Below are 27,154 nucleotides of genomic sequence, written 5' to 3' on the forward strand. Positions count from 1 at the left end.
TGCCTAAATATACTTTAGCCCCAAGTCTCTATTATTTTTAGTAGGCTGTTTTATATTCTTAGAAATAGTTACATTGGTTAAAAAAAGACAGTGTAACTCCGGAAGTAGAACAAGTTATGGAGACAATGGAAATTCAAGAAACCTCAAGAAAGAGAGGGAAAGACATGAATTAGTCCTCCATGGCATCACATGATGCTTCTTTCTCCACTTCCATGAAGTGGAGACAAGCTGTAATAAGGAACAGGTAGATAGAAAGTAAAAGATTATTTTGAATGGGAAAGAGTTGAAACCTAACTTCTTGTCTTGCATAGGATCTCACCTTTTTCCCAAACAGACAGGAAGAATGAAAGCTACGAAAATCAACTGAAGCATGTCAGTTGCTGTCAAGTTTTGTATAAAAACAAAGAAATTTCCACATGCTAGCAAAGATCTGGGACAGCTGCAGAAAATCCTTACTAAATATGGTAAAATAACATCTTTTTAGCAGTTTATTATAACTGTTTCTATTACTATAGAACAAAGTAATTCATTTTACTTTCAAAGCCTGCCAACCTAAAGATTTATACAAAAAACAGAACCAGATTGTTCTCACAGATGCAGAATGAAAAAGGATGAGAGGCAGCAGTCACAACTTGCAGCAAAGGAAAACCCAACTGAGCATAACAACAGGAAATAATTTCTCACTGTGAAAGTGGTTATGCATTAGAAGAGGCTGTCCAGAGAGCTGGTAGCTCCATTCTTGGAGATATTCTAAAAATGAATGGACAAAGCCCTCGGCAACTTGTTCAAACTTGGAAGCTACTCCCACTTTGAGCAGTGGGTTGAATTAGATGATCTTGAGAGGTCCCTTTCTACCTAAATTATTACATGATCTACTATTGTAAAGATGACTGTGACAAATCCTGCAGTATGTTATTCTCCAGGGTCTGGGGATCATATTAAATGTGTCTGAATGAAACACATTCTGTCTTGCTATGACTTCACAAGAATCCTCAGGAACTCTTCCACGGAGCTGTAGGATACTTCATTTGGGACAGAAGCTTTCTTTGGAAAGTGCTATGAGAGGACCTGGGACTCAGACTGTTCTCAAACTGACAATACAGATTAAGTCTATGCAGATTATCTACAAATACAGATTTCCAGAGTTACTAATAACATATATATAGGACCCTGTGTCAAAATATGATTATACTTCTTTCTTTTGCCATTAAATATAAGCTGATTTCTTTCAATTAAAAAGGCAACCTATAATATTGAATTATAGCTAAATCCTGTCAGAACCCAGCTGTTCTTTATTTGAGTAATTTCATTTGCATTCACTTCGGACAGCATTCCACATGTCAGCTGGTGTGAAGACAAAGATGAACAGTAGAGGTTGCACCCATCAATATCACACATACCACAAGTGGAAAGGCTCATACTTCCATTACTGTCAGATATTTTGCCCCTAACTACTGAAAATTTTAAACTGCTATGCAAGCTCGCACAATATATACAGCTGCAATTCACCAGCCCTTACAGTCTGTCACGGCTCCAAGTGTAATAGATTAATTGAAAATTTAATAAAGGACTTTTTTATTTGTATATATGCTTGGTTTGCCAATGTTGTGCTGCCTTTCTTCTGTCTTGTTGGTATGAGCGCTTACCCTCCGCTAGACATTTCCACATCTCAAGAGGAGGTTATTTTTCAGGGATATCCATAGTGTCCTTCACATTCCTCCGTTGCATTCATTAACCGTTTTACTTAAGCCACTTACTCTTTTTTTTAATCTTTAATAATGAAGATTTCTCATGCTGATGAATACTCATATCTATTATTTATTTTGTGATACAACCTTTTAACTGTTCTCAAAGTGTCAGCAACACAAGCTTATGATCTTTCATAATAAAGATCTTAAGGAGTTATTTGATAATCTTGAAAATATCTAGGTCAGCTTTCCAGAGCACTGAAAAAATAACAAATGGTTAAATAATGTATTTTCTTCATACAAGTGACGTTAGTTTCAAAAGGAAGAGTCTTTCTTAATCATCCACTTGATGTTTCCAGAAAGACAGAAAATGTGAATTATTATTCTTTAAAAAGTGATTTTTGACTAAAATACCTTACAAGCAATGGTAGAACATGCATTGGGCAAACAGTAACATTAGTAGTTAACTAGACAGAAATTTCCTCAGGTTAAAAAAAAATATATTTAACTTTGACTTTAATGCTGTTCCATTCCCCAGAGGTTTGCTAAAATAACATTCTTCCCTGTCCTCATTAGCATTGGAGTTATAATGAAAAAGCCATAGCAGTCTCATCAGGGATTTAAATAGTACTTTCAGGCTCTGTGTCTATTTTTTGAATCAACAAAACAACTAATCTTGCTATTTTTCTTCCCTATTCACCTACCTTGCTTCATTCTGATAAAGTCTAGCTACACCACGGCTTGTGAAGCTGGACAATTGGGTACCCAGAATTCAAAGGTTTTCATTATCCTAATTTGATTAGACTTACATAAGCCTCTGAGGAGTCCTCTCCCAACCAAGGTGCTAGAAGCCTGCATTAGAAATTTATCTGCCCCACCACTGACCAAGTAAGAAAAAATTCAGCTCTACGAGAAGGACGGTTTTTGATAAAAAGCCAGATGTATTTCTTTTCTTTTTCTTACTCTGCAAGTGGAATTAGCAGGAAAAAAGATAACAGAAATATAATACAAAGTAATAGAAAAAAATGCTTATTAAAACAGCAGAGATGTAAAACTGTGGGCTGACAACAGGAGTATGATAGCAATATGCATGGAAGAAAAATAAAGAATATTAAGGGTGAGGCGCTGTATGTAAGAAATCAATTTTAGCATGTGGAACGACACAAAGTTAAAGCAGAATCATACCTTAATGAAGCATAAACTATTAAAATGAATGCCACCTTGTTTCTCCTTTAACTGAAAAAGGATCTGTCCCTGTCTGTCATACAATTAATTCCTTTCTGTGAATATTGTTAAACTTTAAATCTGGGGGAAAACAACAACAACAAAAAATCTGTTAAAAATACTTAGATGATAGTGAAAAATATCTATTTTCAATACACCATTTCTGTCAATACCTTTGTGCTTGGTTTCTATTGAGTGTGCACCACTTCTGATGTACCCATACATTCTTCTTTTTCCTGTGAATCTGAATACCCCAAACATAATACTAAAGTCATGAAGAATGATTGGATTTGCCAAGTCTGAAGTTCTGAAATACATCTTGATGGAATGATCGCATGTTTAATCACATAAATACAAAATTTTAAAATACTATATATAGTTATATATAGATTATTTTTATAATTGCAGTAGTATATAATGAAACACTGGCAAATATAATTTCAACAATGGTTCTACTTACAGAAGGATTTTTACAAACATTTAAAAGCCATCTTGTCTACTGTGAAAAATTTCAATATCAAGGAAAAGGAACAGTTACCTTTACATTATTTCTTCTATACACATCTTGAATTTCACAAATCCTGTTCTTCTCTCTTATTACTCTACATCAAAGTTCAAGATAGCAACAAGTGAAACAAGCTGAACTGCCATTCAATGACAGAAAGCCAGCTCTAATTTCTCATCAAAGGTGAAGCTTTCTCAGTACTTAGACGTAGCACTTAAATGAACAGTAGATGGCAAAATATAAACCAAGAATAGATCTACATGATGGTAGTATAGGTATTTTATAGTGAGAGCCTTTTATCCTTGGGAATAATCTGTATTGTTGAAAGTCCAAAGCAGGACAGTAGCACTAGTGATCACTGATGTCTTTGCCAGTCCTCACTGTAGCATTCAGAACTGGATGGGACTAGCAGAGCTAGTTACACATGGCTGCAAACCTTATCCTCAGTATTCCTCAGGATCAATGAATCTGCCAGCAAAAGAGAGGCTGGAGGCAATGCATCCCACAAATGCTGTCCCACAAAACTGGCTGGAGAACAAGTTACTACCACAAGTAGGCACAGAACTTTCTTTCCAACATTTTCCCATTCACCTATCCCACCTAAAAAGAACTTAAAGGTTTCTCCCACACACACACGTTTGAGGTGACTGCAGAAAGAAGGCAAACAAGTTATTTTATTTTTATTGCAAATGAACATTACTAAATTTACATTTGGCAAATGGCCATGTATAAAATGAAGACTAACTATAAATAACTGAGAAAGAAAAAGTATAGAAAGAAGAATAATAAATCAGTAAGACAACACGATTGTTTATGACTGCTACAGAATTGACTTTCAGGTTACAATTTTCTATTAGTATTTTGAATCATACAGCACAGGGATGAAAATAATTTTCTTGAACCAATTGAAAAGTAAAGCATTTATCTCTGGAATTTATCTTGTGTAGCTGTAAATGCAAAATGTCAGAATCACCAAAACAGTGCTAGGGAATTACCAGCTATTTCACCTGGATTTCAAATACTGTTTTTGAGCTCCTATATACTAGCAATTTACATACTGTAAAAAAGACTGTGTTCATCTTCATGTTACATATCATCAGCCTTAATATTAAATGCTAGTGTTCCAAAAGGTTTTACTCGGTTCAAAGTACAATATAGAAAATCAAATACTGCCACGAAGCCACAATTTAGTACATTTTTCTCATTAGAGTTTGACAACAGAAGCCCACGAGAATCGAAGATAGCACTTTCAGAAAGGGACATCTTGGGGAGATCTTGCAAGAGGCACAGGAAAATAACAGATCACATCCTTAAAATTTAGCTTTCAGAGTCTTCAGTGAGAAAACTCAAGGAAAATAAGGAGATAATATTAACAGTGTTTTCCAGGAAAGGTGAGCTTGGCAGGACTGCCCACACTATCTATTCAACAGTACGAGGTAGGAGAAATCCCTTCTGAATGGACTTCCTTCCTAAAGCAATGTAATAATTTGCAACTCAAACCTAATTTGACATCTGAATTATACTTTCAATTCCCTTACTTTTTACACATTAACACTGCTTTTATAACCTGGAAAAACTGTCTCCATTTGACATAGTCCCAGAATTCACTCCTTTCCAGGCTTACCTGCTGTGTGATCATTACAGTCATGAAATACAACCAAGGAACTTCAGCTTATTTTGTACACAGTGGCTGCATACCCCAGTTCTGCCTCCTCCACAGGGCCTCTTACTTTCCAGAATTTATTTCCAAAATCCAGCTCTTGAAGTGTTATCAGAGCTTGGTCTTCCTGTTCTGTCTTCCACCAGGAAATACTGTTTAGGGTACCCACAAAATGTAGGAGTAAAATGCATCAAAATCAACCCAAATCTTGATATTAAAAGGAAGAAGCAGACCTGGTTGGTTGTTTGGAGTGTTTTTCTGTACTGCTTTAGTTTTGGGTTGGGGTTGGGGTATGTGTTTGGCCTTTTGGGTGGTTTGGTGTTTTTTTCTTTGGTTTTGGGTGTGGTTTTTTGCTTTCTTGAGTGATCAGAGTGATGATCAATACTTACACAGATGTGATACAACATTTTCTCAGATGCAGCCAGCCTGTGCTGATTCAATCAAGACAAAATCTGGGACTAGGTAGCATAGAATTTCAATTGTTTTTCTATCAAAGTTTATACACATGGCATGTAAATGTTGTTGAGTTCAGAGCAATCATGCATACTTACATGCACAAACACCATATATCGCAGTCACACGATATTTTACTATGATTCTTGCAATCACAATTTGCACACAACTTCACATTACTAGCAAAGTCTGTAGTTAAAAGCTGCATTTTTCATGCCTCTAAGTAGAAAATATATGCAAGCTGATGATTTTTGACTGAGGCTTATATTTATTTCAGCAAAGCAACCAGAGGTGGACATGCCTTTCACTTCACTGAGTGGCCTCCCACTAGCTGCCAACTGATGCAACCTTTTTGAACATTTTTAAGAGCAAGTCATATTCCACAGAGTTCCATGCCCAGGCTTTGAAACCAGTACATAATGTTTCTAACTACTAAAAGCTATTTCCAATTATTTTTGTGTGATATGAAACCATTTTATATTAATGTTTACGAGGAATTAAACGTGTTTGTGTGTTACATGTGCAGACTCTCTCTCTCTCTGACATACTCACATATGTATATTTGGATACCCACTACATAATGTTTCGGCTCCTAATTCTTAAGAGAGTACCACAAACTCCCCTGATGTACCCTAGTGCCAAATTTTATGTTTACATGATATGCAATACAGCAAGCAGACAGAAAGGCTTCCCCTTGGCTGTCTCTGAGGAGGCTGCCATGAATTGTTCAGTCTAGCAAATATCAACAGAGTTCATTAAATTTATTTTACTCTATAAAATTTGGGCTATCTACACTTAATTTTAACAGGAACACTGTTTAGATAAGGAAATAAAATACACTATTTGGGGATGTCCATAGCCTAGACACCACTGCTGTACTGCTTATACAAAATGCCACCGGTATTTCTAGTGACATTAAATGGTGATACAGAAGATTCCTCTATAGCTTAAGGGCACCAAATGTTTTGAAAAAGCAGCATAAGAGAATTTTGGGGAAAAAAACCACCACTTACAGGCTGGCACTGCTTAAGCCCCATCTGTGCCTGAAAAAGAATTAAAGTGAAGTAAGTGCCTATCAAGTGTTCTCTCAGCCAGCTCCCCAAGATCAGAAAGCTCTTGCCTTTAATTTCCTGAAAACTAAAAGAAAAAAAAACTATTTCCAGTTCTCAGTGAAGCTTTAGGATGCTCGGGGCTTCATCCATTATAACTGAGTTTACACTCCCTAATGATGTGTAACGTTATGTGCTTTGTTACCATAACGAGTACTTAAGCACAAACCAAGTTAAAATTGGGGAAAGTAAAATTAAGTATGTATTGATACAAATGGGGTATTATCTTCAGTCAGAAGGCATGTGTTCTACTAAAAGTATTTTTTCATGCAGTATCTGCCTTTCTCCATACAAGCTGCCCAGGGAGACCATTTAGTCATCACCCCTGGAGGTATTTGAAAGATGTGCAGATGTGGTGCTTAGGGACACCGATTAGTGGTGGACTTAGCAGTGCTGTGTTAACGGATGGACTCGATGATCTTGGAGGTCTTTTCCAACCTAAAGAACTCTATGATTCTGTTCTATGCCCCTGAACAGCTATCCTGTCAATACTTGATACACAAATGAAGAAAAATCTGGTGTATTAGTTTACTCTTAAAACACTTTCAGTGTGAAATACTTTTTTTTTTTTCTTCATTGAGTGGCTTAACAATATTTGGTGGAAGAATGTTGTAATCTCAGTATTTATAGATTTTTTTCTCTTCTATTAAGGTTATAGATGTCAGAATAAAGGACATACAGTACTGGCCAAAAAAAAAAGTATGTATATGCAATAATGTAAGTATGCACAAAAACCCCAGCAACTGAATAGAACATGTATTTCTATTACCCAATAAAATCTCTTGCACTCCAATACCATAAACTGATCCCTGCAGAAGACATTAAAGTACACAGTCGAAACCACAGAGATATAGAAGCACTTACATTTGCACTGTGATCACTTCCACTAACACAGACGACATCTTGTTTTTGAATTGTTAATACCTCTTTTGTAAGCTTCAGTCGAATGTCGTAAGCATTTTCGGATACTTCATCATACAACAAAGCAATACCAGTTTTAGTCTGTGAAGGCAAGACACAGAAAAAAAATTGAAGAATATGAACATTTTATAATGATAAATAGCAACCTCTATCCCATTTAATACATAAAATGCATATAAATGAGCACTGTTTACAGAAAGTGGAAAATTGGTCTCCTTTTCAGTCTTCAAATGGATTAGACATAAAAAAGCCTCTTCTGTACTGTAAAATACAGGCTAAATGGTCTTTGAAGTAGACATTAATATGTAAAGAAAACCAAAAATAATTACCCATTGTACTGTTCCACAAAGGAGGGTTGCCACTGAACTATGTTCTATTTGTTTCTAATTGTACGACTTATGAAACTGTATTAAAAGCAGATAGGTATGTAAAAATGCTTGTGAACACATTTTCCAGTTTCAGCAAGAAGTGGAGAAGTGCAATGTCATTCCTGACTTAGAGACATTCTTTCTACTGTGTCAGAAAAAGACTTGTACCCTTCACAATTGTTGCCTTTACGACAGAGAGTTCTATTATAGTAGACAGCTGCTTTCACATTGTAAAACACACAAACACAGGTGTTGGAGAATATCCATTTGTTTAGGTAAAGATGGACATACATTTCTGAAGTTACATCATGACTGGACTAATAACCAGTAAACTCTATAGGACAGTCAAATATTTAGTATAAAAATTGTTTTCTCCATCAGCAGTAGAAAAGAAATTCTATCTTAAGTTTTATTAACTTAGACTCAAATTTCCCACTAATATTCAGTCAGATAGTTCTTTAAACAACAACTGAGGAATTAGGACTGCTTATAGCTGTTTGTTAAAATAAGTAGACTAATGTAATTTCAGAGCTTTACAGTCTTTGTACAGAAGAGAAAAAGCAACACACAGGTTCCAAAATGGATAATCATATTTAAAAGTAGTGTTTATTAATTTATAATGTATATAACAGTATCATTACAACACTGCGCTTTCCTCCATGTAAGTGAAGAATAATCAAGCATAACTTAAGGTTTAGTTGCAGCATTTGTTTTTAGAAGAGGATTTAAAATCAAGTTGTTCATCTATGTTTTGTTAAAATGTAGACTGTGTAAAGAAGAGTAAAGGAATTGAAGAAACATGTCCTGTGAACTGAATGAATGCTTGAAGGATTTTTTTTTTTTTAAAAATAAACATGGAACATTATCTTCATAATAGTATTTCCATTTCTATGAAAATAGGGAGAAAAGTTTGTGGTGATTCTCAATAAAAACTTCTGGACTTTAAAGGCAAGATCAGTTTAAGCTCAAGCCACTTAAATTTTGATGTGATATAGCTCTATGAGTGTCAAACCCTCCTTTACAGTAGAAATGGAAAATGCAGTCTAGAGAGCAATACAATTTACCCTGAAGTATATACACAGCAGTTGCTCAGCTTGATTGTTCATGTGCTTCTGCTGTCCCCGGGCTCAAAGCCCTTGTTCCCATGTAGGCCACTGCTGCTACTTAAGACACTTAGGATATCTAAGGTCTCCACACATAAGGCTCACGCAGGCTATTTTTAGGACATCCCAGGTCCTTCTCTAGTTAGAGGCAAGACCAGATTTCCACAATTATAGTGGGATACAGACATCAGTCATGCCAGCAGACATACATACGCAGGTATCTTCAGCTTGAAATGGGTCTCGCCAAGGTTTAAAATGCACATCTAGGGCAGCTCCTTAGATTCTGTCAAGCCAGTGGTGAAGCATGATTTACCTGATCTTTTTTATACCTCTATCTAGAAGTGAACAAATTGCATCATAGCTCTCTACTTTGACTTAAAAAATAAATATAAATAGCAACTCCAATTGTCTAATTCTGGCAGATAAATCTTGTCCTTTGCTGGGAATGCCTAAAGGAAACAAAATTTCAGTGAGGGTGTAAAGCCTTATTCACTCTCACTTGTCTGGAAACCAACATTTCTTCACTTTCCCAAGGTTTTGAAACTTTTTAAATTTCTAGCATGTGTGGCTATTATCAATACAATTTTGTGAATGACAACATATGAAAACCGTGCCAACATCATTGTTTAAAAGCCATGCTGCGTAATAGCAAGTATTTTCAAACAGTAGAACTGCCTTGCAAAACCACTGTCCCCACGTTCTGCTGCTGTTCAGAGGTTGCGCGTTGCTCTCCCACCCCTGGCAACTGCAGTTACTTTTGCTGATGTAGCAGAGGATGCTTTACAGAAACACTGAGAGAAAACAGCTCCAGAGAGCATTTTATACTGCCCAAACCTAGAACGTTTCTCTGGCTAGTAATTGTTAAATATGTTTAGAAGTAACGAAAGAAACCCTGAACTATCATTTATAACAGATGATCAAGTAACAAATTGACTATGTAGAGTGACTGATTAAATAGCTTAGCATTTTCCATCACACCGCTTGAACTAAAGTCTCACCAAAGCTCATTTACTCCTATTAAAATCCAGTAACTACCTCACACCCCATTTAACACCTGATGTGATCCAAGATGACATGCAGCAATACCTTATTTGCTTTCAGAATCAATAAGATGAATCTAGATTTCTCTCAGCTTTTCAAGTCTGCTTTTTTTAGACCGTTACAAATGGCTTTGAATCAGAGTTCATTCCCTTGTTCTCCCTTTGTATTGAAGAGATGGCATACGTAACTCTAGAGGACAAATCCCAGTCCAGACAAAATACTTCTTCAAACAGGGATCTTTTAATGAGAACTTCATGTTTGCTTGTACACAAATATGCAGCACTTTAACTACGCTATGGTTGTCTTGATTTCTCATTTTATACAATAGTTCTAGTAACTGGTACTAGAAAGTGAGGACTGAAAGTGGTAATAACTCCCCAAAATGATGTAGTAATATACCACATTAACATGTGTTTTATAATAAAAAAACCAGGCAGAAAGTACATTGGGAGTTGCATATCAACAGGATTTAAGTGTGTACAATGAGAGGCAAGGGAATACAAATTTAAACTTACTTGGGCAGATGAGGAAATTAATGTTGATTTTCATATCTGTGGGAGTTTTCTAGACACTGGCTGCAGGAAGAGGGGTGCATGGTGTGCATGTGCACCTCCACATAGGTGGTGAGAGGAAAAGAAATGGAGATCTGTAGCACAGTCATCACAGTAGCTGTGACTTTTAAGAAAGCTTAGTCACTGCCCTGTTTTTGAAAGAAAACTAAAACCACACTGAAACCTACTTTCTCAAGCAAGCTCAAAAACTGTCACAGAGAAGAAAATATCACACTCTAGAGGAAGCTAGAATTGCAGATGAATCCTTTAATCAGTTTTATTGTTGAACACTTAAGGCTGACCCCTAGACAACATACTTAAAGTGGTCCCCACTCAGCACAGTGTTTTGGGACCCTACTCAAAGTACCGTAACTCTTTCAATGCACTGTTATCTGTAGCCTAAAGCTCACAGCTGCAAATTCTGTTTCAAAGTAGGTATCTCTAAGCCAAAGTTCAGTCCTTACTGGCATAAAATACTTGTCTTCACTGCTGTAAGTTTTATTTTGAAAAAAATATGCAAAAAATGAGGCAGAGTTGGAGTGGTGTTAAGGTGTACTAGGTTTCCTATAGAAACTATTTACTTGCTTACATCCATTTGTTGCTCAAATGCATTAGAGTAGTGTTAGTTAGGTTTTCCACGCTAGTACCCATTTGAAAAGAGGCAGAAAACATTCAAGGCTTACACAGATGGTCAGAAGATTCAGATGATACTCATAATAAAATCATAATAAATTTTCATGCATTCAGAGCAGATGTCAAAGCACATGCAGTGCAGTGGTACTACATTGATTTAAACTGTGAAGTTCTCTGTAACTCCAAACCTATCTTCCATTCCCTTTGCCTAAGTACATTTTAGCAATTGTGATCACTACTATTGCAAACTAAACAGAGTATTAGGGTCTTAGACCCTTACAAAAATGGATCTCCTGTTGTTTCCCCTACTTTATCTAGAAAACCTTTTGCATTGTGTTATATTGGTCCTCCAGTAGAAATCACCATTTGCTGATCTCCACCCTTAACATATTATGTATCCACAGCTTCAATAGCATGGCAATTCAATTTTTAACTACTAAAATGCATTTATAAATGACCTTCCTTCATTTGTAAATACAAGTCTTTAAGCACTACATTTGAACTTTTTTTTTCCAACTGAACTTCCACATTATATTTCCAGACAAATATTTTATCAGCAATATTTGCACCTCAAAGGTCTAGTGATAAAATTCTCTAAACCAATTTTGATTATTTTTTTAAAATGAAAACAACTCTGTTGAAATTCCGTATCTATGGTATAATGGTTGGATCACTTGCTGAAGACATGTGAGAACCGGAGTCACTGATTTTTATTCTACAGATATTTTTATTTTTCAGATAGACAGAAAGAAAACTTCAGGTGGTCCCACATAGCCTGGTGCTCTGACCACTAAAGTACAGCAGGCTTAAATTTACTCTGTCTTTTGTAAGTTGTTTGATATGTTTTCTACACCACATCTCCCATTGTTATCAAAAGACAAAGACAATTTCTCAGAGAAGGGCAGAATTAAATTTTTAAATAGCTTTGACTATCATAAAAAAAGATTTCTTTAACAGAAAAAAAGCAGTGCAAGGTGCTATATTCTAGGAAGAACAGCCACTTGCATGGAAGAAAAGCAGCTTTTCTTCACCCTTTCTTTAAGGAAAAGAAACAGGTAGGTAGCAGTGAAGATTGACAGCAAAATATTGGCATCAATACCTTGTTGTTGCAATAAAGGCAAACATATTTTGACTGCTTTCCTTTGAATTCTTTCCTACTGAATTGTTTTTTCTCACTCTCACAAGATGAGTAGTACAGAAGGTTCCTTAAACACTGATGAATGTGAGGGAGGAATAATTTCACGCCCATGAAGTAATTAATCACCAGTGTTGCATTTAATACATCCCAGTACGTTGTTCCCTTTTATACAGTATTATGTCAGCACTGATTCATGACTACACTACATAGACGAGGTAATGAACTGAAAAGGGTCATGAGAAATACAAAAAACAACTTAGAAGTGATCAGAGATCTGGAAAATAGGCCTATAAGTAACTCTGCACAAATTTGGGTTGTTTAGTTTACAGACAGAATACAAGAGGACATAATGACAGTTATAAGTACCTCAAAATCTGTTGCAAAGAAAAATGGAACAATCAGATAAGAAAATAATTCAGAAATCTCCTCTTTAACATATTCTAGCTACAAGGAAACTGAAGTCCTTGAACAGATTGCTGGGACAGATTACAGACATCCATTGCTAAGGGATTCTGAGAGAAAACTAAACAAACATCTGCCCAAATGGTACAAGTACTAATCTTCTCACAGGGCAAAATTCCAGAAAATGTGATTTATTTCAGATCTATCATGTGTCTTTCTACATATGACTGAACCTCCACATCCAGGAGAAAGTCTGACTTGCTTTAGAAGGACACCTGCACTGAAGAACTTGCAACTGTCATAGGAGAGATGAAAAATAACTACTAAGATCTGAAGAAATTTATAGTTTAGGGGCTTTAACAATGGATGAGTGACACAATAAAATTTGTTAATAATTGTAATTTTATAGCACTTAATCTGAAGGAAGACTGTACCTTAAGAAGAGCTGTACCTTCGTCTTTCATGATAAGAAGGTAATTCCAGGCCTGAGGGGCCTTGAGTGAGAACAAAAATACAGGCTTTCCCACCCACAAGGGACAAATGGATAAGGACAGCACATACGTATGAGAGCAGTAACATAGCTGTGGAACGCAGAAAATTAATGATTCCATTAGCACCATAAGCTCACAAAGAACCATTCAGTAAAACTAAAAGCAGACAGAAGATAGACATTAATTATAACTTTCTGAAATAAGGTATATGGAGCTCCTTTACAGAGTATGTTTTTCCTGTAAGTACACATGGAGTTGTCCTCCTTCTGACCTTTAGCACACTATAGATTTTACACCTACTGACATTGTTTCTTAACTACCAAGACAAAAATCCCTAACCTTAATATGCTTTCCTTTAATAAATTCTGTATATAATGATAATGAAGACCTTAAACAAATTATTCAGATTGGTACTAGGGAGGGTAAGGCATTCTACAAACAAGTCAGAAGAACCATCTGTAAAAATGTGATTCAGGACAAAATGGTATGGATTTGTCCCATATCTCAGAGTAGCTCAGGACTCCTATAGGTCAGGAAAGAAAACACCATTTTACCATTCCAAGTAGAAAGTGACCTTGATAGTTTTCAAGCCCAACCTCAAAGCAATGCAACGATGTGATCAGCCCAGGCTGAAAGCCTCTGAGGATGGAGGTTGCTCAATCTTGCTGGGCAGCCAGCTCCACTACTTGACTGTCCTCATGAGGAAAAGCTTTTACTTGTATCCAGTTTCAAGTTCTGCTTGTTGTCTCCTGCCTACTCATGCATCATTGCAAAGAACCTGGCTCCATCTTCTTGATATCCCCCTTGTTGATGTGGAAAGGCAGTTTATAGGTCCTGCTGCAGCCATCTTCCAAGCTGAACGAGCTCAGCTCCCTCACAGAGCAAGTACTCCCAGCCCAAATCAACTTGGTGGCTCTGTAATGAACTCACTCCAGGTTATCAATGTATTTTTTGTATTGGGGGAACCAAAACTGCATGCAAAACTAGATGGAAGTCTAGTCAATGTTGGGCAGAGAGGGATAAGCCCCTCCACTGATCTCCTGGTTGTGCTCCTCCTAAGACAGTCCAGGATGCTTTTGGCTTCCCTGCTGCAGGGCTCACTGCTGGATCAAGTACAACTCACCGCCCACCAGGACACCACGGCCTCTGCAGCAGAGCTGCTTGCCAGACAGGCAGGCCCCAGACTGAACCAATGCCTGGGGCTCTTCCTTCCCAGCTGCAGGACTCTGCATCTGACTTTGTTATATTTCATGAATTTAGTTTGTGAATTTCTTAAATTTCCTGGCAGTCAATGTCTTAGCCTGCCTAGGTCTCCGTTAACGGTGTACTGACTGCACCCTCCAATTTGGTGTCATCAGCAAACTTGATAACCAAGCTCTCTGTGACCTTCCTCAAGGTCACTGACAAAGATGTTAGGGGATGGGTCACATGATAGACCCCTGAAGATAACCACTTGCTGCAGGAATCCAGGTAGAGAACAACCCATTAACCACTAACCACTACCCTCAGCACCCAAGCAATTTTCCACCCACCTATCCAGACCACAGCTATAGCAACAGAGTAGCAAATGGGTCATTTACTTCCATATGTCCAAATAATAATAAATCAAATAATAATGTTACTAACAAAACTGACTTTATTTTTTTTTTGTTTAGTCTGAACTATGCACCTTGGAAATTCCTGTTTTCATAAAGATTGTTCTTATGGTTTTTTACCTCTGCATTTGTCAATGACAGTATTTTGAGTATTATGTAGATTGACATTTCACTACATACAGTTGCAAAAGGTATATTAGCATTAAAAGCTTCTAGAAGATCCTGGCTGCAGCATGACAATATCACTTTCTAGCAATTTGGAAGAGAGTTTTTCCTAAATTTTTAAGTGACATATATAAATCTACAAGGAAGACTTACCTCGAGGTGAGAGAAGTTTGAATAGATGCTCTCAAAATACAAAATCTGAAATTCTACTTTGTTGCTTACATCTGTTGGTGGACAGAGCCTGTCCACCAAAAGCTCTGTTAAAAACAGCCTTAGGGGTAGATTGTTGAGATTTTCTGTTAATGGCATTAGCCTTGCAAGAAAAGTGATTAACAGCTGGCTCTCAATCTGTCTGATCTTAATCATTAGAAAGTAAGCAGCAATGTCTTGCTTAATTACTGCAAGCTTAGTGTGTCATGAGCTAATTAGATATGATTGACTATTGTCATCTGCATGCACTACTCAAAACATCAGACAAAAATATTTGAATCCTGTAATGCATGTTTGGAAAATTAACTTTCAGAATGTCAAGCTCAATAAAAATTGCCTGCTTAAAAATTCTAATCAATCCTAAATAATAGTGCCACATAGTTGAATATGTTAGAATACAAACTCTATTCCAGAAAAGAACCAAGGCAAAAACTATTAGATTTTATTAGGTTTTATTTTGATTTAGATAACTTTAAGTAAACCGCTTGCTTATTACTGCACCTCATTTCTCAGACAACTGGACAGTGGCACAGAACTAAATAGCCTAAGAATATAAAGATGCCTCTACGCTTACACCACCAGGTTCATACCAGTTAAACAAGAAAGCATAAATTTCACACTTCAAACAAAACCACTTAGCAACAGGTGAAAAAGACCACAAGAACATTCTCTATGGAAATTATTTAAGAAACAGCTAAAAGATTATCAGAAAATTAATGTGCTAATTTCTATTACTTGTACCATGCAGCTTATCCTGGTAAGACTTCAGCTGATTAATAAATGTTCCTGTTGATACATTAAAAGATAAATTAAGAACTGGAAGTGTAATTAAAAACAAACACCACCCATTTTCTTAGTCTAGAATAACAAAGTATGGCCAATATAAAGGCATCATGTTTTTTTTAATAGAACAAAAGGTTTTGATTCATTCCACTCTTGCGGTCCTTCCCCTTTATACTGATAGAGCTCCACCACACGAATTCTTTTTCAAGCTTTTGCACAAAAATGTGTTTTTTCCCATTCTGTTAAACTCTGTTGTGTTGTTTTGCCAAAACTAAGCACAGCCATTCTAACTGCTTAATTTCTGAATAAGCTGGGTGTAAATATTTCTAGCTTCTTCCTAAATTTAATGTGGCAAAATTAAACTCTATAGTCTCATTACCCTAATGTGAATTCTGCAATGCCAATGACATTCAGAACACCATTATAGTAAGAACTTCTCATACTGTATCGGTTTCTACTGCTAGTGGGCATAGCAAGAGTTAGGCGAAGGTTAATCACAGGAATACAATAGGGTTTAAAATAGAGTTCCAAAGCTTTCAAATAAGTCTAGGAGGAAAAAAACCACCAACAACAACAACAACAAAAACCACACACAACTTTAACTTACATCTGTAGTTACTGGTTTTATAAGCCAGTTGCTCAGATAAACCTAGAGGTTGAAAGTGAAAATCTTTCTAGCCATGCATTTGGCAGCTAGCTTGGAACGAAATGGGACAGTCTGGTTTCATGCTTTATTCAAAGACTTAACAGCACGTTCAAGTTTAACCTCTGTTAAACCTTATTTTTCTAAGCCTTGGCTGCAATTCTCAAACATAACTGTGATGACTGTTAACTTCAATATTTTCTGCATTTAACAAACAGAACACTCCTGAAGTTCATCATACTGGCTGAAACACTGAATATGGGAATTAACATTGATAAGAAAACAACCATTTTAATTACTGAAATTAATAAAGAGAAACAGAATTTGGAGGCATTACAGAGGAGAAAAGCATAAGCTACATAACAAGATGAAAAGTAAAACTGAGTTAAATTTATGAGCCTCTACAAAAAGTAGTGAAATTTACAGAGAATGGCCAAGACAGGAGGCAGACAGGATGACGGTAAGTTTGCAAGAAGTTACACTTTAGAAGGCAATCTCATATTAAAAAGCCAAAATCAGAGCAGCAATTAGACAGCCATTATTAAAAGATAAAGAAGAGTCTCCTTTATAAACTGACCGCATGTCATGCTACTGAAAAAGATGAAACAGTCTGTTTACACCTAAATTTCAAAAACAGTGTCCTGTAACAAGAGTACCCTACTGACAAGCACCTACAGTTATATTCTTTTCTTAAGAGAGGTTCCTTAGGAATAATGCAAATAGAAAAAAATCAAGACTGTATACATGCATATACAGTTTTTATATAGTTCATTAGTATGTTATAAACTTTAAAAAGAATGGACTTTTTCAAATTGATACACAAGATTTCAAATAATAAGTTTCTGAGCTTGCTGGCACCGCTCCACGCTACTTACTGAATTTATTAAACCATCCTATCAGTTAGCGGTAAGCACAGAAAGATGGGTTAGCCTCAACTGAGTCTTCTGCTACAAGAAAGCCTTTATACAAGCTATTGTTATATTAAACTACTGTTAAATGTAAGTCACTGATAATCTTTTAGAATCAAGCCTGAAGTTCAAAGCAGTACTGAGAAAAATGCAGAAGCTTGAAAAATATCTGCAAATATCAGAGATGGAAAATAAAACTCAACTCTTAAAAAAAACCAAACCAAAAGTACTAAAGCTTACTGCTGGGGACAAAAAACTAAAAAGAAAAAAGAGGAAATATCCAGATTCAAGATCTTAAATAAGGTATCCTTCAGAAACTAGAAGCCTATAAAGAAAATATCAGAAAAGAAACAGGAAATCTGGGAACAACTGAAAGTTTTCTGGTATACCAAGTAATTGAAGAAAAACTGCAAGTAATGTAAGTACTGAAAATTAAGTGATTTCTCTGAATTAGACTTCTTCAGGCAAAGATTTCTTAAGATGAAAAATATGTATTCTAAACCACTTTTCAAAGGCAATAAAAATGTAATCAGAGATTGCAAGTGGAGCTATAAGTTCATCCCTAATTAAAAAATCAAAAAAAATATATATTGGTCTGGGATGAATAAATGTTTGTCCAGAACTTGAAGAAGCTCTATTTTTAAAGCATACACAGCCTAGTCTCATTAGCATCAAGAAAAACAAGATTACTGCTACAACAAGAAAAAGTACTCTGCAACTAGTGGTAAGTCTGACTTCGGCAGTTGCATATAAAAATTATTTCACATCTTGCTAAACTTCGGCAATTTGATGATTGACAACCAGTGCAGGCAACTGACTGTGATACACAGGTACTGTAAACATCTGACTTATGCCTACGGAGGTGCATTTACACATCTAGACAAACACACCAAAGCACAAAAGCAGGGATACCAGGAAACAAACAATAAACAACTAACGCTGAGTACAAAAGAATTTGAAGGTAAACTGCTTTACAAAGCAGTTGGACATGTCAAGGCTTTTGACAAAATTCTGGGGAAAAAAAAAAAAAAAAAAGCTGTTTCAGAGCAATAAATTAGCAGCAGAAACCGTGTTTTTATCCATATCCATCCCTCCAGTGTCCTCTATCCCTTGCTGCTGTTAGTCACAGGGCACTGGACTGGCACAATGTGTGGTTGACATCACAGAAAATCCCTTCCTGCAGATCAGTGCTAAGATCACTGAATTAGTTCTGACCAGATTGCTAAATCAGCACGGCACAGTAAAGGACTGGGCAGTCACTGCTGGGCTTGGGAGAGGTACATCAGCTTTACTAAACACATGTTGAAAGCGCAGCGAGTTAGGAACAGGGAGCTCCTGCACAAAGTAAATCAGCAATTAATACTTAGCAGGGTAGAGCATTAAACAAAAGTCAGCCAGATAAGTGGCACAGAATTTTAATTCAAGGATTTCAGGAAATCTTAAGTTAACTTTGCTGTCAGAGAAAGGCACTCACCAAGACAGTATGAGCAGGATGGGGGAACAAAGTCATTGACAGTTGGCAGGAAGAAAAGGAAGGGCCTGAGGGGATTTATTTTAAGTTCAGAACATGGTAGAAAGAACTAAAAGCATCAGATACAGACAAAACCCTACAGTTAGAAAGAGAGAAAGCCAATATTTCAACTGTTCCTTTCATGACATCATCAGCGGCATCACGAAGTCATACCCATACTGTAGTGGAACTACTGCCAGACTACCCTAATCACACTTCACAGCAGAAATGCCAAAGGAGAGAACGCCCATGTGTGCACAAGTATTTTGGTGATGCGACAAGCCTGAACACAAAATCCTGTGTTGTTTGAAGCGTATTTATGAAAGGTCTGTGCTGGATAAAGGTATATGATCTCAAACACACTATCACCAGTTTCACATTTTTACGCAAGTATAAAAGTCTGATTTGCCCGGCAAGAAACAAGATTTATTGTATTTTATGAAGGAAAACAGGAAATTAGAGGTATGGATATGGAAATATAGGGTTCTTGGCATATCATAGCCTTGTTAGAGAAGAAGAAAAGACTTAACAGAAAAACAGTAAGAGGAATTTACAGTAATAACGGGGAAATATAAAAACGAAAGAAAAGGAATCTTGAGAAAAAATGAAAAAAGACAATTTTTAGGAATTACGTGCTTAAGAGTAGCTTCCCATCAACACATACATCTTTTGCAGGAATGATCACAATAGGTTACTAATAACTCTGTTCAGAGTATTAAAAATCTTTGTGAAAAATGGAAGCAGAATTTACAAAAGCTGTACTTGGCAAAAGTGCTATCCAGAACAACTAAAAGGGCAGCTAAATAACAAGCCCATGAAACACAGCTGGTGGTAAACAGGATCCTGCCTGAGGTTTACCACTGCTCCTCCCACTGTAGAAGGCTCATTAATGGTCATCCCAATGTAAACTGTGCCATCACTTTCTACTACTTCCTTTTCACATGACAGCAGGCAGATAGGCAGGCCATCGTAAGAATCACCGTTACAGATGATCATTGATTATTTCACCCCATTTACCCCTGCTACAACTACACTATTTACATGTATGTTTTATATCCCTTTACATACTGTCATATTTTCTAGTACCCTTACTCTGCACAATACGAAAACAATGTACTTTTCTATACAAATGTCAGGAGGTATAACAGTGAGAATACTACTGTTTCAGTCTTTGTATAAATATCTGTTTCCATTTTGACTTACTGGTTTCAGGCCTGATATTCCTACAACTAAAAATTTAAGGTGGTTTTGGTTTTTTGCAACGCCTTTGCACATAAGGCATCGCATGTAAGGATTTTCTGGTTTGCATATAAAGATTTTCTAATTAGAAGGGGCAGTACAGGGCACCTGCCCTGTTTCTGTTAAGTTTTATTCATTTCCTAAATGTCAAAAACTTACTTTTGCTTTTGTTACCCTCTTTTATTTCTGTACTACAGGAATACACATTTTTTTTTTTTTTATTCAGATAATTCACACCGATGTTAATAAGCCATTAAAAATCCTGGGAGTACCTTAAATAATCTCTCTCCTTTCCTTGTACCTGAAACTAAACTATTGTTTTCCTCATAAAAAAAGAAACAGCATTCTAGCACAAATGCTCCAAATAATCCTAGGGATTTAATTTTAGTCCCAAAGAAACTGAAGTCAATTGAAAATTCTCAGTCAAGCCAGGCTTTCATTGTAAAAATAATTAGTTTAAATTTTGTCACAAATGTTGACAGCTTTCCAAGTTGTAACATTTATAGCATAGTTATTCCCATAGCTATAAAAATTAATGCAGAAGGACATCTTTCAGGATTCTGCAAAATTTTTTAGATTAAATCCATCTGAACCACTTTGTCTGCTGATATCCAGACTCTACAATGTTGGTTTTCATATCTCACTAACAATTCCTTCAAGTTCCTAAACAAATAAAGGGTACATTACCAAATTATAAACATATGCAACTTTATCATTTAAAAATGAAAACGAAATTTTAAAAAAAATCTAAGTCATGTCATTTTAAATTTTACTATTTTGAAGGCAAATCTCAGAATACAAAGGGCCAAAATAAATACTAAATATTTCAGGTTAGAGCAACTGAAATATCTGCTATAAAAAAAGAATGAAGAAACAATAACACAAAAACACAGCTTTAGTAATTGTGTAAATAAAGGTGAAGACTGAACCTGAAAATGAAAACTATACCAGACAGTACAGGAACCTTTTAAGAAAGTTATAGTTGAGATATAGAATGAATTTCTTTGGAGATGTTCCAAACAAAGTTATGAAAGAGAAACAAGGAAAAAAACCCCAAAAAACTCTAAGCATACAGAGTAATTTGCTTTAAGATATGCAGAACATCCATGTCAGTAGTTTAAGTGCTTTGTTTTCTGATTGTGCTACTTTCTTTGAGAATGATCAATTAATAAACAAATGTTATGTGAATTTTTTTTTGCCTGAAATCTGATTATTAGAAGCACGGAAATGCTAATCATGTTCATTTTTCTGCTCTCACAAGTGTTGGTTTTTTGGTTTGTTTGAGACTGTAATCTTATTTATAAAAAATAACACCACCACCACCACAACCTTACAGGAAAACACTAGGGCAGAAACACAGAAGGGCTAAGTTTGGAAGGGGCTTCTGGAGATCATCTAGTCCAACCCCTCGCTTAAATCATGGTCAACTACAGCAGGTTGCTCAGGATCATGTGCAGTAAGGCTCTGCATATTTTCAAGGATGGAGACTCCACCACCTGTGACTTGTTCCAGTGTTTGACCACCCTCATTGTAAAAAAACAAACAAACAAAAGAAACCCAACAACAACAAAAAACAAACCACCCCCAAAACAAAAAACAGTCTGACTCCATTTTGTTTGTCCCCTTCCAGTCAGAGTTCACCTGTGCTGGTAAGACTCCCCTGGTTCTTCTCTTCTACAGGCTGAACAGTCACAGGTCTCTCTGCCTCTCCTCGTATGTCAAATGCTCCAGCTCCTTAATCTTTGTGGCCCTTTGCTGGACTTACTCCAGCATGTCCATACCTCTCTCTCAATGGGGAGCTGCGAACTGCAGACAAGACTCCAGATGCTGTCTCACTATGCAGTGCTGAGTGGAGGGGAAGGATCACCTAATGCAGCTCAGAAGGTCGTTGGCCTTAGCCACCAGGGTGCATTGCTGGCTCATGTTCAACTTGGTGTTCACCAATATACCCAGGCCCTTTTCTGTAAAGTTGCTTTTCACCCAGTCAGCCTCCAGCTTCTCTTGGTGCCTGGAGTTACTCCTCCCTAGGTGCAGGACTTTGCATTTCCCTTTCTTGAAATTCACGTCAGCCTGCCCTCCAGGCAATGCTGGTCCCTCTGAAAGACAGCCACAGCCATCTGGTGTTACCAGCCACTCCTCCCAGTTCTGTATCATCTGGAAACTTGTTGAACATTTTCTCTGTCCCATCATCCAGGTCATTAATGAAGATGGTAAACACTACTGGATCCATTATTCCCTCATTACACCACTAGTGACCAGTCTCAAACTCTATTTCACGCCACTGATAACAACTCTGAGCCTGGCCAGTCAGCCAGTTTTCAATCCACCTCTCCATTGAAGTCCATACTTCATCAATTTGTCTATGAGGTTATGAAGGGAGACAGCGTCAGAAGCCTTGCTATAGTCAAGATGAACAACGTACACTCTTAACCTCCATCCACCAAGCCAATGACTATGAGGTCAGTCAGGCAAAATTTCCCCTTCATAAATCAATGCTGAATACTCCAGATCACCTTCTTGTCCATCATATCTTTGGAAATGGATTCCAGGTGAATTTGTTCTATCACCTTTCCAAAGATCCTGCCAAGGATCCAAGGATTCAAGTTTCTTGCCCTTCTTGAAGAGAAACTTTCCTCCAGTCTACAAGAGCCTCTCCCAATTGCCATGACCTTTCAAAAATTATTTTATTTTTTAATTTAATTTAAATTTTATTATTGCAGTGCTCTCAGCACTTGTGAATACAACCAATGAGGTCCTGTGCACTTGTGTATGCCTAGTTTAAGTGCTCCATAACTTGATAATCCTCCACCACAGGAAGGTCTTCCTTGTTTCAGATTTTCCCACTGCTACTGGGCACCTGGCATTTCAAACGCATTAAAGACTGTTAAAGGTGAAGAAGGCATTGAGTACCTTGGCCTTTTCCATGTCCTTCATCAGATTTTTCCCCACTCAGCAGCAAAAGGATGCTGTAACTGGAGAATCCTTTCTTGTTGCCCTTTATGTCTCCATCAGATTTAACTCCAGGTTTGCTCTGGCTTTCATAACCCAATTCCTGCATGACCATACAGTGTCTCTACATTCCTCCCAGATCATTTGTCCCTGCTTCCACCTCGTGTCTGCTTCCTTTTTTTTATTTCAGTTCGGTGAGAAGCTCGTTGTTCACCTACGCAGGGCTTCTGCTGCCTTTGCTTGTTGGGATGGACTCTTCTTGAGCTTGGATGAGGTGATCCTTGAAAGTCAAGCCATAGAGTCTTTCAGGCTGATACCTGAACAGGTCAAAGTCTGTTTGCCAGAACCCTGAAGTTAGGATCCTACTTTTTGACTTTTTCTCTCCTGTGAGAAGCTTTAACTCCCACCATCTTGTGTTCAAGTAAGAGAAAACAGAAAATAAAGTGACTGAGTGTATCATCATCAACTATCTCCATGTTTCCTAAATGTTTCCATACAAATGTTTCCTAAAACTATCTTAAAGGTAAATGCTAATTCTTATCTGGAAACAGACAATTGATGAAGAATTGACAGAAGCTCTTGCATTTGGAAGAACTATGACCTTCTACCATTTTTAAACTTAAACTCATTTGAAGTTATTTATATTATTCACTGCTATGGCTGAAAACGTAGATCAAATGAAATTATGCAACTGAATTAACAAATTCAAAACAATCTATAAAATTGAAATAGCCACATGAAACGTTGTGAAAAAGTATTTATTCTTTTAGAAGTCTAGTAGGGTAATTTAAAGAATAGACAACGTAACAGGGGTATGGAGATCATGCAAATATGTGGGCAATACAGTGAATAATAAAGTATAATGTTTTAAGGTCTGATCCCTTATTAACGCGTACTCCCACTTTGGAGGATAATCCTTCCCCCAAAAAATCTAGGCATACTGAAAGTCCTGGCTACAAAAAGAATAAGAGGGAAAAAAAGAGATGTCTACATAGAATGAATTCCTCTCCCTGCTGAAGCCTCAAAGGAGTTCCTAACTACTTTGGATAAACCATAATTTTGAAATACCAGTATCTATAAAGTCAAAATAAGCACCAACTCTTGCCAGTCTCCTTTAGGAAATAAGCAATTAATATATTGATATGAATAGTCATACTGTTTCAGTTATAGAGACTATAATATTTCCAATACATGCATACATATACACACGTGTGTATATTTTTTTCCACACACAAATTCACATATATGGGATACACATAGGGTAAAGTAGCTAAGCTTTATATGATCTTGTTAGGATGGTGGAAAAAAAAAAAAAGATTAGCTCTTGTAAGACAATAAATTGCACAAGCCATTTTACCCTGTTGGAAATTTTGTCCACTGACAGTCATACTGCTATGACTAGACTAGGTCAGTCATTTCAGCTCTTCACGTAGGGAACTTTGTCTAATTGCATAGGAGGACAGGAATTCCCATCTTTGAAGTAAGTCCTGCGGACTCCTGTGGATTTCTTTGTGTTATATTTCAGTTTCCATGTTCTTACAGAAAGACAATTCATACATTAGAGAATTTTAATAATTTTGAAATCACACAAAAACATGCAAAATATGGTATAGCTGTAAAAATGTTAATTTTCAATTTTATTTCTAAAATCCACTTCTAGGTTCATAAATTGCCTGCCAGTCTCTAAGTGAAAGGCAGGTTTTCCTCCAACTTATACTACTATATAATTGTGCAGTACTCTTGCTTTCTTCCAAGGGTCAAAAACTTGGCTCCCGTCATACAGGAGATAATATATATGATGGGTAATTGGCCCCCTCTGAACTGGCTCAGCCTATGGTCTTACGAGCTAAAGGACACCAAATGGCAAAGCAGGAGACTTAAGAGTCTTTTTTTACACTAAATAATAGTAAGTACTGTCAGGTAAAGTAAATGATACAGCAGTCGAAAATAAGATATTACTCTTATTTTACAAGTGTAGATTGGACCCGACAGTTAAATCCTAAAAGATCCTGGTGGAGTCTTGGTTTGCGCTAAGCAGCCTAACTCCTATTGACCATTTCCCTACTTTATCAGCAGGCAGACAGCACACTAGACTAGATGCAGATTCCTCATATAGAGTATGCAATTAAGTAAGCGAGTAAGAGGACTTTCAGGAGTCAGGTAATAGAAACTTGTTCAAGTTAACTAAGGATAAAATTCTGAAATAAGTCTGAGACTCAGACTGCCTAGTTGCAATGACGCACTAGCAAAAACTAGCAAGTTTACTCAGTTTTTCAACCAGGTGTCTCTATACAAAGTGTGGGCACAGAACGTAAGGAAACAAGCCCTGTGGTGTAAGGGTATTCTCTCACCCATTAAAAATCAGGGTTTGGAAACTCAGGCTTGAGAGAGAACTTAGAACAGTTTGTTTACTGTTAGGCAGCAACTCTGAAACAGCTGACTGGTAAAACTGCAGGTTCCCAAGCTACAAAGAGGCACCAAAATGGCAATGTGTCAGTGGCTTCTACCGAATGAACTATTTTGTCCTTCTGACAGACTTTTATTTACATTTTTAAAAAGGGCTTTCAAGTATAAATGAATATTTGATTAAAGTTGGGAACTGTGATAAGAGTCAGAAATTATTCAAAATATCTAGGAACATTTTCCTAAGTATGTATCTTACAAAATTCAGTTCTTTAGCAAAACAAGACATTATTGAATTACAGTCACAAAATTAATTTTTCATTTTCCATTATATGTGTTCAACACAGCTTAGGACTGGAATAGTTAATTGTTTGTGAACTGCTTCAGTGCCTTTTACAGTCAAAAGCAATACAAAGAAACCTTTTGAAACTTATGGAGGTAGAAAAGGGATTACTAATTATCCTGCTAAGTGGATTTACTGACTGTATATTGTTTGCAGTAACTGGAACCTTAATTATGGACCAAAAGCCTTTGTTATGTCTGTGCAGAAGGTATTAAGATAACATAGTCCAAATTAATCACATCAAATTCTAGCTACTTTGCTGAAATCCCTAAGTTAAGAACATATTTACATTAAGCTCCCTGAGATTCCAGTGAACAAAGATAGTGATCTTCAAAGGACTCAAGGGAGCAACCACCCTCTGAAGGTGCCTGCCTCTCATTCAGCTGAAGAAAGATCCCAAAACAGTAACCCAACAGAGAAACACTGTAACAGAAGTTATGGGTAAACACATCCCAAACAGTAAAGATTTGAATTTTAGGGAAATTCTTCTTCCTTTTTTTTTTTTTTTAAATGAGCCCATTCAAAAATAAAACTTCAAAAATATCATTTGAAAATATACAGTTGTGAGGAAAACCAAAGTTGGCATTATGATCTGATGACAGGCAAAGGCCAGCTTCATTACCAAGCAAGAGGAAGCAGGTAAGACAGCAACAGTGACTGAATAAAGCAAAAATTGTCTGTGTTTGACATGGTATAAAAAGGCAAGATCAGCAAAGAATAGAAAAGCAAAGAAGAAAGCAATGGCATCTCACAGCCTGTTCAGAAATCACCAGCCTCATTAGCTCAACCCCTTTGCGTCCTCTTCACATAGCATCCAGCTAACTTAGGTCTGTCATGGATGAGCATTCCTCATTGTGAAGATCAGGTAAAGAGGACAACAAATTATTTTTCCTTTCTTCAGATATGTTTAAGTCACACTTACTCCATAGGGGAATCTTCCCAGGGTAGAAGATGAGCTGTGAACCCTGTCGTAACTCCAGTTAAACCAATATAACTAAGCTAGTTCCACCAGCAGCACATTTTCTTCAAGCATACGTATTCAGTGATGACCTTCTCATCATTCAGAAAATATCAATGAAAAACTTTAGTTGGAGGCAGTGAAATGCAAGTGAAAGCTTA

General features: G+C 36.7%; 1 protein-coding gene across 1 annotated transcript in view; it reads right to left on the reverse strand.

Annotated features, from left to right (window-relative positions):
- The window catches only part of SNTG2 (syntrophin gamma 2), a 268,310-nt gene that overhangs the window by 152,746 nt on the left and 88,410 nt on the right, over positions 1–27,154 (reverse strand). The window contains exon 2 of the mRNA XM_055810660.1: positions 7,504–7,641. Coding sequence (XP_055666635.1) covers positions 7,504–7,641 — 138 coding nt within the window. The remainder of the gene's footprint in view (positions 1–7,503; positions 7,642–27,154) is intronic.

Source organism: Falco peregrinus, chromosome 7, assembly GCF_023634155.1.
Source record: "Falco peregrinus isolate bFalPer1 chromosome 7, bFalPer1.pri, whole genome shotgun sequence".
NCBI classification, from domain to species: Eukaryota; Metazoa; Chordata; class Aves; order Falconiformes; family Falconidae; genus Falco; species Falco peregrinus.